We start from the raw sequence: 14,591 nt of genomic DNA on the forward strand, positions 1-14,591 counted from the left end.
GATTCAATTTAAAGACCATCGTGGGTGAAGCTATTGAGTTAATTCTGAGTATTGTAAAATCTTCTGCTAAGATCCCCTTACCCGTGTTAACTCAACAGGTTTGAGCTGGGACTGTCTAAAGATACCTGTGAGCAGACTTGTAGAGTGTGTGTGGTGCTGAAGGAAGTAAAGCTAACGATTTGGTAAATGCTATCCTTTTCTTTGAGACAGTCCTGAATTAGTAACCGGTTTATGTTAAGAAGCTGCCTTGCCAGGGGAGGTTTTCCTTTCATGATGAGAAGCAAAGCAAAAGTCTTTAATCTGAATGATCAAGATCATTAGGCCTATCTCGTATGGTATATACAGCTCAGAGTTAATTTCAGTGCTGCCCTGCCCAAATAGTTAGTTTATACTGGGCTAGAACACCTCTCTGCAGAACTCACTGGATTTTTTTTTTTTCTTTTTTTTTTTTTTTCAGCCCAGCTGTTGAGAACAGTTACCTGTAAAGAGCTGTTATATCACTTGCAGTAGCAGTCACATTAGGAGCAGGGAATATGCAGTACTCTGCAAAGTCTCTATCTTAATGCTAATAGGTCTCTTTGTTCACAGAGAAAAAAAATAGAAAAAATCTTGCAGTAGAAATTCAAGTTACTTTTATGCATGGTAATTCTTATTCAAAGCCCTTTTTAATTCTCTTTTGGTATAGAATAGTTTGTTACAGTTAGTCATAGTGAATGGCTGAAAAGCTACAGCTTTTTCAGCAAACTGTCATATTACTTAATCTCTTTAGGTGCATAATTTTTTCTACTTTGAGGTTAGTTGGTTGTAGGCAAAAATTTTAGTGCTGAAAAAAGTTGAGAATTAGTTTTATAGTTGTCTACCTCCTAGTTAGAGGTAGTGGGTTAATGAATGTGCCTTGAAAAGGAGGAGGTTGTTTTGTTTGTTTGTTTTTAAATAAATCACCTTCCCTTACTACTTCTTGTGGTAATGCTGATGCTTCTGCACAGGCACCACTGTACTCTTAAAAAATGAAACTGCTACATCAAAAAACCCTTATGTACTTGCCAGCTTTGAAGTCTGCTTAATTTGCTCTTTTCATGATATTCTGTTGTGAGTGTAGTATGGCTATAGTAATACATAAAAATCACTAAGTTAGATACTGCATGAAATAATATATTTATTGACAGAAGGAAAGAAGGAAACAATGTAGAACGTACTACTAATGTCAATGCAATTAATGTATAACTGTTGTAGAGTATACTTTACAGGCTAGTTCAGCTTTGAGTATATTGATTAAATGATACATACTAATAGCTTAAGGTTCCTGTCATTTCATCTGAATGGTTTCCATGTGATTAAAAGAACTTGATTGATACTGTATTGTTATATGATAGTTTTCTACACTTTTAAAAATATATCTTGTAGGTAAATTCATTTTTCTTCACTGAGAATGCTTATTGATGCAATTCTCTATTTGTTCACCATACTGTTTCATTTTTGGTTTTGTGTGAGATGCGGAATTTCTTGGTCAGTTTTCGGTGAAAATAAGGAGTCTTTAATTTCAGTGGGTGTTGGATCTGATCCTTAAATCACACAAATAGAAACTGAGTAACCTAGAAGATCCGCATTAATTCTCTTCAAATGAATAAAAAATTATGTGAACACAGATGTGAGTTAAAATGCAAACATGAAAGAAGAATGGGTGGTGATGGGAGAGGACAGAGAAAATTCATCAGAGAGGAAAATATTTGTATTTCCAAATAAAACCTGGGACAAAAAGTGAAAAAGAAAAAACACATCACAGGATTAAAACATTGAGGGACATCTATGGAAGGAGGCACATGAATATTCCATAGCGTTATCCAACTCATGTAACAAAACTTTTTTTTTTTTTTTTTAATAAAATAATTAAAAATTTTGAAGTATCGTGTCTCTTTAAGACTAGAGAAAATACAGAAGAGTGCTACCTAGCTGTTCAGGGCATAAGAAACCTAGGATATGACCCAAATCTCAGTGGGATTAATTTAAACACTGTAATTTTTTAGTAAAACTTAGTTCATGTTGTGCAACATAGCTCTTGGAGCTTAACACTTAAGGATATCCAATAAGAGGAAAATAACCTGGTTTTACAAGAAGAAAATGCAAAGTTCATTAGAAAATATTCCTCAAACATGCTGAGTACTTAATACTGGATCCTGCAATGTTTACATGTGAAAAACCTCCCATTTACTTCAACAGGAGGTACCTATGTGAGTTGATTGCTGGATCAGTCATTTTGTAGGTTATGTAAATGTAGATTGCTCCATATGTAGCAAACAGGGAAGTTTCATAGAAACCAGCTAATTCACAATCAGAAGTTAAAATAAAATTATACTATGTCTGGGAAGATTTTTTTTTTTGACAATAATTACCCAGTTTATAGGAATTCTGTTGAATACTTGGATATCTGGCAGCACAGAAAAATGTAAGCTCCTTGTTATCCTTCTAACTTGCAAAATTGCTTAGCCTAAAAAGTGCTCCTTGTAAAGTGTTGTTATATACTTAAATTTTGTAAAGGTATATTAGATCACCCAGAGCAAAAGTAACTGATTTAAACTATGTTCTGTCCCAGACTTCACCTACAATCCACTATGGTGGCAAATTCTGATTGCATAAATGAAGAGCTCAATTTTTGTTGAAAAAAACATGCTCAGTAACAGTGTATGGCTATGTTTTTATTTTGGAGTGATTTTTTTTTCCGGTGGGACTGCCTTAAAGTGTGACAACACCAGCCTTGGACAAATTCAGAGCCAACTGCAGAAATATTAAATATAGCCCATCAGATTCTGAGTTCTCATAGCTCATGTTTAAAATGATATATTGCCTGAGATTTTCAGCACATCTGAACATTGTTTGCCCTGTAGAGACTGATCTGGCACTGGTACTCTCAAGACTAGGCTCTGAATAACTAAATTCAAAGTTTTTTTTTTCTTAAGCTAGGCACCTGCAATAAAAAATTGTCAAAGTTTCAGAATGTAGAATACCTACAACTCAAATTGACTTAAAGAGAAGTACAAGTGCTCAGCTTTGTGAGAAAATTAAGACCTATTAATTTACTGGAACATCTAACACTGAATGCCTAATACTGTTGAAACCTGGCTCAAGGGTTTCCCCCCTTTATTAGTTTACTTTTTAATCATGTGTACTAAGGAGATATTTTCAACAGTCAGTTCAAGCTGTAATACATTTGAAGACTTTTACTGTCTATTCTCTCTCTGTTCTTCAGCAGCAGTTGCAGCAGGTAGACCATGAGATGCAGATAATGAGTTTATCAGCATTTCCCTGGAAGGCAATAAACCAACAAATATTCAGCTCAATCTACATGATGAGTGTTCCTTCTAATGCCACATATTTATTGCCCTATTTTCTACTTGGTTTTGGATGAGTAAGGAGTTTTGTAAGCAAAAGAGATTCTGTGCAGAACTCTGGAGTTAATCTGAAGTCGCAGGGCATTTTTTCCATCAGTTCCACATGAACTGATGATTAATTGTTATATAGCAATGCAGGGACAGTACTGGAGCTAGCTACTACATTATAGCTGTTGAGTTACAAAGACCCTGACTAGGTAGAATCAATTTCCTACCATGAAATACCTTTAAGAATGATGTCAAAGGGGTCCGAAGATGACATGGGAAAAAGTTCAGAGAAGTTATCTGGTGACGAGGGACTGGGCGTGCTTCTTGGAGCATCCGGCAAAGTGTAACTCTATATAGATGAAGAAAGCAGAACAGTAAATTTCCAGCATTAGCAGTGATGCAGGCTTTGTGTCAAGAACTTGTACTAGTTTGGACGTGCAAAGCCTAGATTCTTCCCCTTACCGTAAGACTGGGGAGGGTGACATGTTTAACACTTCAGTCAGTAGTGAGCTGGATTGAAACTATTTTTTTCTATTGTGTTTTATCTCCTACAAAGCATAACTGTTAAGAAGATAAATGACTTGAAATGTGGCTTTAAGTCTGTATTTCTAATTAAAATCTTATTATCGGTTTCTGTACATGTACACTGGTGGGAAGGCCTATCTGCCAGAGTCAAAAAAGACCCTAGGAAAGGTAAAAGGACTGTAACTTCTAAGCACTGAATATTTTCTTAATCTTGGACAAGAATACTGGACTCTGTGGCAGATACTGCTTTATTTCAGAACTCAAGCTTTTGCTTTTCAGTTTTTGTGTCTTGTTTCCTGCACCAAAAAGTTAGCAAGAGATGCTGATGCCCACTGGATAATCTGGTTATCTTTTGGCCCAGTAATGCAGAGTTCAGGTAGTTTTGGTGTTGACTGCGTGTGCTAAGGGACAGAGAAAATTATCTCTTTTAAGAAGCTGCTGAAAGTAATTGAACATCCTGTCAATACTTGGGCCTGTGGCATTCCTTTATTAGCAGAGGAAGAATTCCCCTGGTGTTACTTCTGAGTTGCCTCTATCTGGCTTGGTGTGCTGTAAAATCTTGGGAACGAAGGCATTGTTGCCAAGGGGGAGTTTGGATTGGGGATGGGTGTGAGCAGTATGCTGGGAGCACTTGTGCACAACTGGACTGCTCTAAATTATAGCAAATACAGCAGTTCCTAGAGCTGGGATGGAACCAAGTGTGGTAAGAGCTCGTATGGTGCTTCTTCCCTGAAAAGGGGATTTTTCTGCCCTATGCAAGATAGGGCAAGGCTGGGAGCATCACCTACTGTGCTTACAAGATGGTGGAGCTTATATTACTTCATTTAGTTTCTTGGGTACAAATGCTAGGGCCTGTGTAAAAGTAGCTACAGATAGTTACCTCTTGAAGAATGTTCTGTTCCTTAGGTTTACGAGTCTGAAGCAAATACATGAGTTCTGTGTTCTCCTCAATTTTTAAATAGGTAGTGGTAATTTGATATGACTTCAGTACCTGTGAAAGACAGTGAAACCTGTGATTGCAAAAGAGTAAGGAAACCTAAGGCCACGGTAAACAGCCTGCTGCTGGTCCTCACCTGCAGCTCAGGCTTTCCTCCCATTTGTAATAAGCAGTTAATTCCCTCAAGAATTTGATCTTTGCGTAGTCTGAGAAACCTTCCTGTGTCAGTATCGTCATCAGTTTTTTGAGATTCCATAACTAAGACAGTGTGGGCAAGAGCAGCACAGTGTAGCGGTGTTAAACCTGAACAGAACAGACCACAGAAAAGTCAAAACAAACCCAGTGCTTGAACACCTCACTGAAGTAAACCATCCCACACCTGGCTAATTGTAGAGGGGTGCCCTATTAAGGCTGATTGGCTAGACCTCTAAGTTTTAAACATGAACTTGAACATTCTTTGGCCTAGATAAAACCTGTAGTCTGAAACTTCTGGAGTCTACAGTAAGCATCTGTGTGGTTAAGCTTTTCCTCTTACCAGAATGGTCGGTCAGATTCACTTCCACGTGCACACCGTTGTTTTTGCAATTTTTCAAAACCTGAAATGAAGAAGATAAAGATAAGCCCTGAATTTTGGCAGTGCCAAAATACCCCTCCTCCCTCAATTCCATCTTACTTTAACCACATTAGATCAAAGCTAATTTTCAAGTACAGAAAACCCTCGTATATTTTAAACAAAAGAAGATGCATTTGTTGTGTTTGCTCTACATTTGCATGTGTCTTTATACAATGTAAATGACCAACTCACCTCTAAAACCCTCAAATATCCATTCTCTGCACACAGGTGGAGTGGAGTTTTCCCAAAACCATCCTGTTCATTGACATTAGCTCCTAGGGATATCAGGTCACTCACCATCAAATGCTGATTCTTCCCTGCAGCAAGATGTAGTGCAGTCTAAGAAGAGAAGAACGGAAGAAACTCGTTGTGAAAGACAAAAATAGTTTTAAAACAACAGTGCTTGTTAGAGAATGAGATGGGGAGTTGAGACTCTGGGTTCTGTTGCCAGTTGTGCTAACACTTGCTCTATGCATATCACTTCCTCCCTGTTCCTGTTTTCCCCTCCTTGCAAGGACAGTAGCTACCCTTTGTCCAAAAGGATGCTTGGTGCTTGACTGGGGTTTGAAAGATGTTGTCACGTGACAGAAAATTACCCTATCCAAGCAAGTTAGGATCCTACCCGTTTCTGTGCATCCTTCTCATTGATCTTATTTAGGGATGCAAATCTCTGTGCAAGTGCGTAAGTCAGAGCTCTTCTTCCCTGAGCAACAGCCTTGTGCAGCATCCTGGAATAGAACAGTTTTAAACAATTAGAAGATAAAGCAGGAGTTAAAATATGCAAAGCTAACAGTGAGAATGGATTTTAAATCATTAAATGTTAAGGTTCACAAATGCCAAAATCTTATGATATTTAAGCATTTAATTTATTTAGTCTCTGTCTTAATAATGGAGTTGCTGATTTTGTTTTTGTTTGCCAGGATTTCTTGGTCCTCCCTTCTTGCTATTATGCCATTCCTCTCCTTTCCAGGAGCTACTTCATGATTCCTTTTTGCTAACAATCTTTATTTCCTCCTCCTTTTTGAAAGCATCCTTCAGTACAGGGAAAAGATATCTAAAAATTGAGAGAATGGAAATCATTCTCTTGCACTTAAAAGAAAAGTATATCCAAATGTAATTCAGTCCTGTGGAAGAGAGCTCAATTTCTTCTGTGTATTCAGTCCTGCTGAACTACTCAAAATAGTAAAAGTGTTTCTCCTGAATTTCATCCTGAAAAAGACTTTTTTTTTCCTTGTAAATTTGGGCATGTCTTCCTTTCCTCCTGGAGGAGAAATTACTGCATGTGTTGATTTTTTTATTTATTATTTCCCCTGTGTCTTGTAGCATGATAGCCTTCAAGATGTCTGAGTAACTCTGACACTTATTACTATTTCTGTTTGGAGTTTTGTTTGGGTTGGTTGTTTGTTTATTTGTTTGGTTGTTTTTTTTTTGTTTGGTTTTATTGTGGGTTTTTGACATAGTAACTAATACTGTTCACCATTCAGTAGAACTCAGAGTTAGCTTATTTGGTGTGTAGTCCTGCCTTCATATGTTCTTTTGAGTGTGTAATATGATGCTTAAGAGCTTCTTAGAGGTAAGTAGGCTGATAGAAATTGTAGCTTGTGAATTTTACATAAACATGGTAGTAGAAATGTCTTAATTTCTTAATTGTGATTAATTGTGTTCCTGTGAGAGTTTTTTCTGTATTGTTTAAAAAAAAATGCAGAAAATATAGTAGTAGGTGGCTTATTGTAACTTGGTTACAGTTACATTATTGTTGAAAAGTGAAATCTAATGTTATTATTGCACTGAAAATTATTATTCTGAATAGAACATGGTGCTTCATGGAAGGGGATGATGCTGTGTTTAGCTTTCCCCATGTGGGTTGTAAATATTTGTAATTTGGAACGAGATTGTCTGTATGAACAGGAATTAATCTTTTTCTCACCAAGACTATGACAGTTTATAAGTTACATCACTCTTTCTGTCAAGCTGATTTGATAACAGCTTCCCCAAACTCGTTGAACTGTATGGAACCTAATAAGAGATTTTTTTTAATATGCAGTTATTTGCTTTATAAGTGTGCCATTCTAGGGAAAATGGGATCAGTACAACCTTTGCTTTAATTTCATTTATAATAAAACAGCCACTCCCAGCTCCTTGGAAGTCTATGCTCTAGACTAGCAGCGTATGTATGTTTTTGTGTAATCCTCCCACCCATTTTTATTACCAACTAATAATACAAGTAATTACCCTGCGAGTGTCTACAGCATGGAAAAGATCTCTTGCATATCATTTTTTTTCTTTTCAGTAGCAATTACTTGTTTTGCTTTATTTTAGTTTTCTTGTGAATATGCAACTCAGTCTTTAATATAGTTAACACTCAGAATTTGTCCTGATGTCAGCTGTGGTTTGGCAATGCCACTGCAAATATGGAAACTTTCTATTTTAACTATCTGCTTAAAAACGTGTGTACTGAAGCAAGTTTGAACTTCCCATTGACCAAGGAAGCCTTTGTTATAGGCATGCCCAAAACTAGCAGTTGAAGTAAGGGCAAAGCCTCAGGACAAGTGATGCCCCAGGAAATAGAAACCAATATACTTTAATAGAAAAATTGGAGACCTGTTGCCATTTTCATCAGGTGCAAGCAGTTTGTCCACTGGGATATTTCTCAGGAAACTTTCTTCCCTGTGTAGCTGGAACTGGAAGAAAGAGATGGCAGAGAGGTCCTGCTGTGTGAAAGAAATTGGGGTCGACTTCAAATGTCCTTCAATGTCTGGAGAACGGGTATTAGCTTCCAGATGCATCTCTGAACAGCCTCCTGATGGGTTAAAGTGTGGAGATGTGTTCTGCGAAGAATGCCTCAGGAACTCTTTCTGGGTACTTGTACATGCATCCTGTATCCACCAGCTACTCTCTTTCTCACTTGTCCTTGAGAATATTCCTGGTGAGTTGGACTCTGGAGTGTTTTTCTGATCATGATGAAAAGAAGTCTCTACTTCTCCCCGCAACACTGTGTTGAAATCTTTAAAACAGCAGTACGAACGCAGCTTGGTTAAGCTGTGGCATCTTTCCTGCAGGCCACTAGCTGCCTGCTTACTTCCTCCAGTTTCCCACCAAGAAGCTTGCAGGTCTGCGGAGAAGCCTTGCCAAAAGCCATCTGGCATTGAATGCAGAGACGATTCCTTCAATTGGCTTTTGTTCAAATCTTCCTGCAGTACCTCCACCAGGATATCAAGGTCCTCTAAGCCTTTCAGTGTTTGCCCAACGTTCTGCTTGCTCTGAAACAGTAACAAAAATGAGGAGGGCGGCAGATGGGGGAGGGAAATCAGACATGAAGTGTCCTGTTCTCACTCAGTGATATAACATGAAATACGCCTGAGGAGGCTGGCAGCACAGAGTTGAAGGTGTTATGCATACCTGTCTAAGTTGTTTCTCTGTATAAGGGTGAACTCTTCTCTTTTCTGTTGGAAAGGAAAGAAAGAAGCTGTTTTGAGTTGGGGGGGAAGACACATACAGAAGATATCATCAGAAATTTTGCCCCAGATAACAGATAGATAGCACGTACATGGTGGTGGTGCACAGCTGGCCTGCTCATGTAATTTAAGGGGAGCCAGGAACTGGCATGGGTCACTGACCCTGGGATAGAAGTGGTCCAACTCTTTGAGTGCCTAACAGTGATGATGCTACTAGAAAAGAAGGTTCTGTTACCAAGAGAGGAGTTTCCTAACCTGTTTTTCCTGAGGATCCTTTGGTTACCATCTTCAATAATGAGGCTTCCTGAGGAGACAAAAACACCCAACTCTATTTGAGATGCTTGCACATAAGAGAAGATGAAACCGTGGCAAATATTGTAACATGAACAAAGTAAATTGTGACCTACGCTATGTACTTTGCACAGCAGAGACTGCGGGTGAATAGATTTCCATGAGTGGGTAATTCATGACAGCCTTATAAAGATCTTTACAACAGACCAGGTATCTGGGTGTCTCCCAGCTTCTTGGGCTGTTTTTGCAGGCTGTTCAGAACCCCAGAGGGTTGATAGAGCAAAAGTGTTATTGGTTCTTGGGACATCTTTGGCTTGGTTGTATGATGTATAGTATCTAGATCAAAATGACTTCTTGCTGTCAATGTCTTAAAAACGTTCCTAGCATGCCCTCAGCCTGTTTAAATTTGGTTTATTCTCCATCTTCATCAAAAACATTAACTTGGTGAATGGAAGAGGCAGCAGCTGTAGGTGTAACCTCTCCAGAACACTGGCAGGGTGGGAGTGTGATGTGTGTGCACCAGGATGTTACACCTCTGGGAGCAACCTTTCTAAACTCAAAAAGAGTCCTCACCTTGCTGTGAGCTGGGTCCAGGCCTTTGGAAAGCCGAATTTTTCTCAATAATTCCCGTACTGGCATCTTTACTCTCACACCCATGTAGCGCTTCTGAGGGGGATCAGAGCTAAGTCCAGAGTCTGGAAAAGTCATAACATGATGCTTAAAGAAACATAATTCTCTAAGCTATTATAAAATAGTGGGAGGATGGGGTCACCCTGAGAGACAGCCTGTGATTCTGATGTTCATCATCAATTGTGGGAAATTTCCACGTTACCTTACATGTTCCTTAGCTCTGTCCTACTTCCTGCTTAACATCTATGTTATTGCATTGCTTCACAGGCTACAACAGACTGTGGGGCCTCACAAAGGAAGTTATTTTCTTAAGAAACAGAACAGAAACACCCCAAAGCTGGCTGTGGGATCTTCAGTCTGAGGGCATAAGCAGAGAGCTGAGTTAGCTCTGCAAATTACCACATGAAGGCCATTGTTAAATTTTAGTGTGCAGGGATGGTTTCATTTTTGAGTGAAGGAAGAGGAGAGACTGTCCCAAGTGTAAATGCGCTACTGAAGCTGGAAAGAGGACAATAGGGGCAGGGTAGCAATGCAGAAGGAAATTTGGATGGATGATTAGGGAAAAGAAGGAAAATAAGCTGGATGTTTCTGATTTAGAGCTTTTAGTGGTTAAGAAATAAACATGCTATGCTGAGACTTCGCCTTGGGCAGTTTTTCTTGGTGCCCTTCAGCTCAGTGGTGTCATACAGACCTAGAGCACATCATTGCTTTTGGGGAATGTGTCAACACTGTTTAGATTACTGCCCCTCTTAGTCGTGTTCTAGTTTTGAGCTATTGCAGTAAATCTGTCTGCAGTTTCCTGTCCTGTGGTTTTGTTATATTGGTATCAGTGGAACAATAAAGAGCAGAACTGTTTCAGAAATGAGATAGTGATGCTATGTCCAATGTCTTCCTCAGTTCTTGGTGTGTTTGGAAGTCAGTGTAATGTGATTCGAAGGCAAGCAATGATTTACTGTAGTGAAGTGAAATAGTTATTTCAGAACATACATAGTTGTCCAAACAAGCTTGTCTTCGTCAAAACAAGCTGCTCTGTAATTGTTTGTGTTAGGTCTTCTTGCATCTTGTAGCTGAATCCCCAAACTTGAAAGACTTGCCCAGATTAGGAGTTTAAATGCATTGCTTTTTAAATACATTTTATGTAATACTGTGTGTGTGTGCTGTCCTCGTCCCCCCCCACCTTGAAAATGATCATATTTGTATAGAATGAATTCAGTAACAGCTATTGACATTATAAAACAGGAGCTTTATTGAATTATTTCAGGGTCTTCCCAATTGGCTAGCACATCAGATACACCATATAGAAGGCCACTGTTCCAATGAAGCCCAAGTGTTGAGAGTCTGAGTGTGGGCTACTGAGAATAAGGAGTCATCCAGCAGCAATGCTTGCTGGAGCAGAGAGGAGCTTCTCTTCCTAGCGCAGCTCATGACATGAGAAATGTAAACAGCATTTGTGATTAAAACCTACTTATGATTAAACAACACAGCAGCATAAAATGTAAAAAGTGTATTCAGCTTGGGCAAGCATTTCCTACTTCAGGAGCAGTCCTCGTTAAGTATAATGTTAGGTGCCTGTACCAGTATTCCTCCTTGACCAAAATCTCTGTGTGCTCTGTAGCAGCTGCTGGAGTCTGGCTGGCAAAGTCCTGTGGAGGAGAACTGTAGGAGCTCAACAGATGGGAATGGTACACCTCCCCAAACTTGGGATATCTCAGAGTAGGTAATATTGGCATGGAAACCAGCCACACAAGATGTGGTTTCTAGTTGCGTGACATTGTTTCTCTTCCCTGCTCCAGGCAATGAGAGACTGACACCCTTTCAGCAGGAGGATGTTGAATCCCAAGTGGCAAATGGTGCGTTTTGAATATATATTGAATTGCTGTTTTGTGCTGAAATTTCTGGCATTTCTGAATGTTTAACCTATCACTGAATAATTAAAACATTGGGACCTTAAAAAAATCATCATTTATTTCTCAGATTCCTCTAGAAATGGGAATAATTCATTTTTTAGACTGGTGTTTTGACGATGAATTATTTACTCTTTGTAGAGTGTTTTAAAGGCCTCTCTGAAAAGCTTTCTAAACCTCCCCCAAATTGCTAATATATTATTATCTTTCAAGTTTTTATAAAGTAAAAATGGTATATGATGGATCAGATTACATGTCCAGATATATTCTTAAAATTGAAGAACTCAGCAAAGGCAATGATTCATCAAACACACGTTCATATGACTTTGTAATGTTAATAACTCAGGAGGTCATATCTATTATCTTGTTATATTCAGAACCAAACTTGCAATTTAGAATGTACATGAACAGCAGAATAATGGAAATAGACAGAAATGATGGAATATTAAGCATCTTTTGCAAAACAGAGTAATTTCTCACTTCAGCAGCAGACCACAACAGAATATAACTAAGACTTGAGTAGGAGAATATGCCATACATCTTCAGTATTATTGCCACAGAAGGTTAATATGAGCTACTGTTAGTAGAGCTCTCTGCTAGCACAAAAGCAGTTGCAAGTTGGTGTACTTTATCGCTTTGCCAAATCAGCATAATATTGTTGCATAAAATAGAAAATGTGAGTAAAGATTTGATCTTACCAGTGGGAGTAGACATCTGTTGATGTTTACGTGAAGGAGGAGGGTAGATCTTGGGACTTGCAACGTTAAATTCAGTTAATCCAGAGTCTGGCAACGATGGGCTCTGTTGAAAATAGCTTTTGGGACTGGCAGTTTCTCCAGGCAGTGGAGATCCCTGACCTGGACTATAGCCACAGGTTTCATTTTCACTGTTTTGATTGACCAGTAGTTCAGGACTCATGCAGACTGTTTGCAACATTAGTCCTGTGTGTGTAGAAAAAGATGAAAAAGAAGGCAGTAGGAAAAAAGCTTATTCAGTTCTGCTTAAAAAAAAAAAAAAAAAAAAATCCAGTTTCACACTGAGAACACAGTAATTGTAACTAATTCTCCGATGTAATTAGCCACAATGAGCAGGGTTCAGCTTCCCTCTTCTCTTTTTAGCAGCAAGTTATAGCAGTTGCAGAATAAAGCCAGCCTTGGAATCCTAGCAGTCACTGGAAACAGCTTTTGAGAGTTTCTTGGCTGTAGTTCTCCCTTGCTCTTTATACTCAGGTATGGCTTGAAGGACGTCAGCCTGGGAAGGCCCCACCCTCTTTCCTAACAATCTGCAGCAGCTGATGAAGAAATGACTTTTCCTAAGAAGAGATTGAGTACAAGTTGAAAAATACTTTTCCTTAGGTATGGAATAGAAAAATTAAGCTTTGTTTGATTTACTGCAAGTGGCATGAGTAGGGAAAATCAACCTCCCATTTAGACTAGTTGACAGAATTATGCAAACAATTAACTAATCCTGAAGTAAAGGTTTTGTGAATTTTTTTCTCAGGAAAAAAAAAAAAAAAAGAAAAAAAAAAAAAGGCAGTTTTTCCAAGGATGTGTAAGAGAACCTATTGCTCACAGCCTTCACGAAGCAAAAATAAATAATCTTCCCTTAATCACAAAATTTCATCTGAGGAAAAACAGTCTCCACAGCTTTGAATCAGTGATGAGAGAGAAGTGCTATGTGCTCCATTAAGGAGAATATAGTTTCTATTTGTGTGGGGAGTTGGGGGGTTTTGTTTATTTGTGTTTTTTAGCAAGGAAGGATTCTTAAATATTGTGACAGGTGCAACTAATAAAAGTCAGTTGGATTAAGAATCTATTTGGATCGGTACTTTTCTTATAGGACCTCTATTTCCTTGTCACAAGGACACTTCAATACCAGATTTAAACTCCATTCTTGTGTCCCTGGGAAATATATTTCATTGTACATTCCTATTTGTGGGTTATGCCATTTCACCTTAATAAGTGGATATTTCTCTCAAGTACCTACTTTGGAAAAAGATTACAATGCTTATCAAATGCAGCGGCTTCCTTAGCTGTGTCTTGGGAAGCATTCCAACTTTACTCCCAAGCAGAATCATCTTGTTATATCCGCCTGAGCAGAAAGCAGCCAGACTTTCTGGAGCAATTTAAAAGAACAATGTTACTTATGTGTTTTAGTTTAAACTGAGTAACAGCTTCTCTCTACAGATTTGCACAATCCTCTGTCTCCTGCTTTCTCTGTACTGAGCATAGTAATTCCAGTCACAGGGATGTTGAAAGAACTGCTTAGGTATTGATCAAAGCCAGGAGATTTGACACTTGTAGAACAAGCATAAAATCAGGAAGGAGTCTGCATCACAGTAGTACTGGGAAGGCTATTACCTGGCTCCCTGCCCCACAGATTGTACTATGTAGTAACGTTACTGCATTTGGATCTGAAAAAATATGAATGCATAGGGGAGAGGTATGGCTAATGCATCCACATCTTTGCATGGCTGCCCATGATTTCAGCTAACAAGGACAAGGCAGCTCTCTTTTATTCCTGTAAAATCCACAGGGCTCTGTAGGTCATGTTCTGGGATTAAGGACGTGTCATGAGCCAATATTGCAGTTTCTTCCTTAGTGGATTGTAACCAGTTTGTTTAAGGGAAGTGATTTGTTAAAGGATATTTCTGAAGTTAAAAGTTATTTACCTTTCTGACATTGAGATAGCTACAAAGAGTGTCTATTTTTAACGAAGGACACATTCTACTCGGCTTTGGTAAATATTTTCCTTCTGTTTCACCCACTTTACCTTGTTGATTATATGAGTCTAGGGCAAGCTGGAGCCAGGGTCCATTTCCTTGGTGATATGAAACTGTGTGTTATTCTGTAAATGGTACTG

At 38.6% G+C, this 14,591-nt stretch overlaps 1 protein-coding gene across 1 annotated transcript; it reads right to left on the reverse strand.

Annotated features, from left to right (window-relative positions):
* Positions 1-1,136: 1,136 nt before the first annotated feature.
* On the reverse strand, positions 1,137-12,908 carry LOC116962942. The gene is made up of 12 exons (XM_032998184.2): positions 12,428-12,908; positions 9,769-9,890; positions 9,160-9,208; positions 8,849-8,892; positions 8,051-8,709; positions 6,072-6,177; positions 5,642-5,788; positions 5,372-5,432; positions 4,973-5,139; positions 4,780-4,890; positions 3,612-3,723; positions 1,137-3,300 (listed from the first exon to the last, which is right to left on the reverse strand). The coding sequence occupies exons 1-12, from the start codon at positions 12,663-12,665 to the stop codon at positions 3,290-3,292; spliced, it is 1,827 nt and encodes a 608-aa protein (XP_032854075.2). The 5' UTR covers positions 12,666-12,908; the 3' UTR covers positions 1,137-3,289.
* Between the last annotated feature and the right edge of the window lie 1,683 nt (positions 12,909-14,591).

Source organism: Tyto alba, unplaced genomic scaffold (genome assembly GCF_018691265.1).
Source record: "Tyto alba isolate M040663 unplaced genomic scaffold, T.alba_DEE_v4.0 Super-Scaffold_32, whole genome shotgun sequence".
Classification (NCBI taxonomy): domain Eukaryota; kingdom Metazoa; phylum Chordata; class Aves; order Strigiformes; family Tytonidae; genus Tyto; species Tyto alba.

Bases quoted from the DNA above. Each gene is read 5' to 3' on its own strand.
- LOC116962942 (XM_032998184.2), bottom strand. From the start codon at position 12,665: ATGTTGCAAACAGTCTGCATGAGTCCTGAACTACTGGTCAATCAAAAC. The intron at 8,710-8,848 runs GTATGCATAACA...TTACTGTTTCAG, and splicing joins CAGAGAAACAACTTAGACAG to AGCAAGCAGAACGTTGGGCA. The intron at 3,724-4,779 runs GTAACTATCTGT...TCATCTATATAG, and splicing joins AACAGAACATTCTTCAAGAG to AGTTACACTTTGCCGGATGC.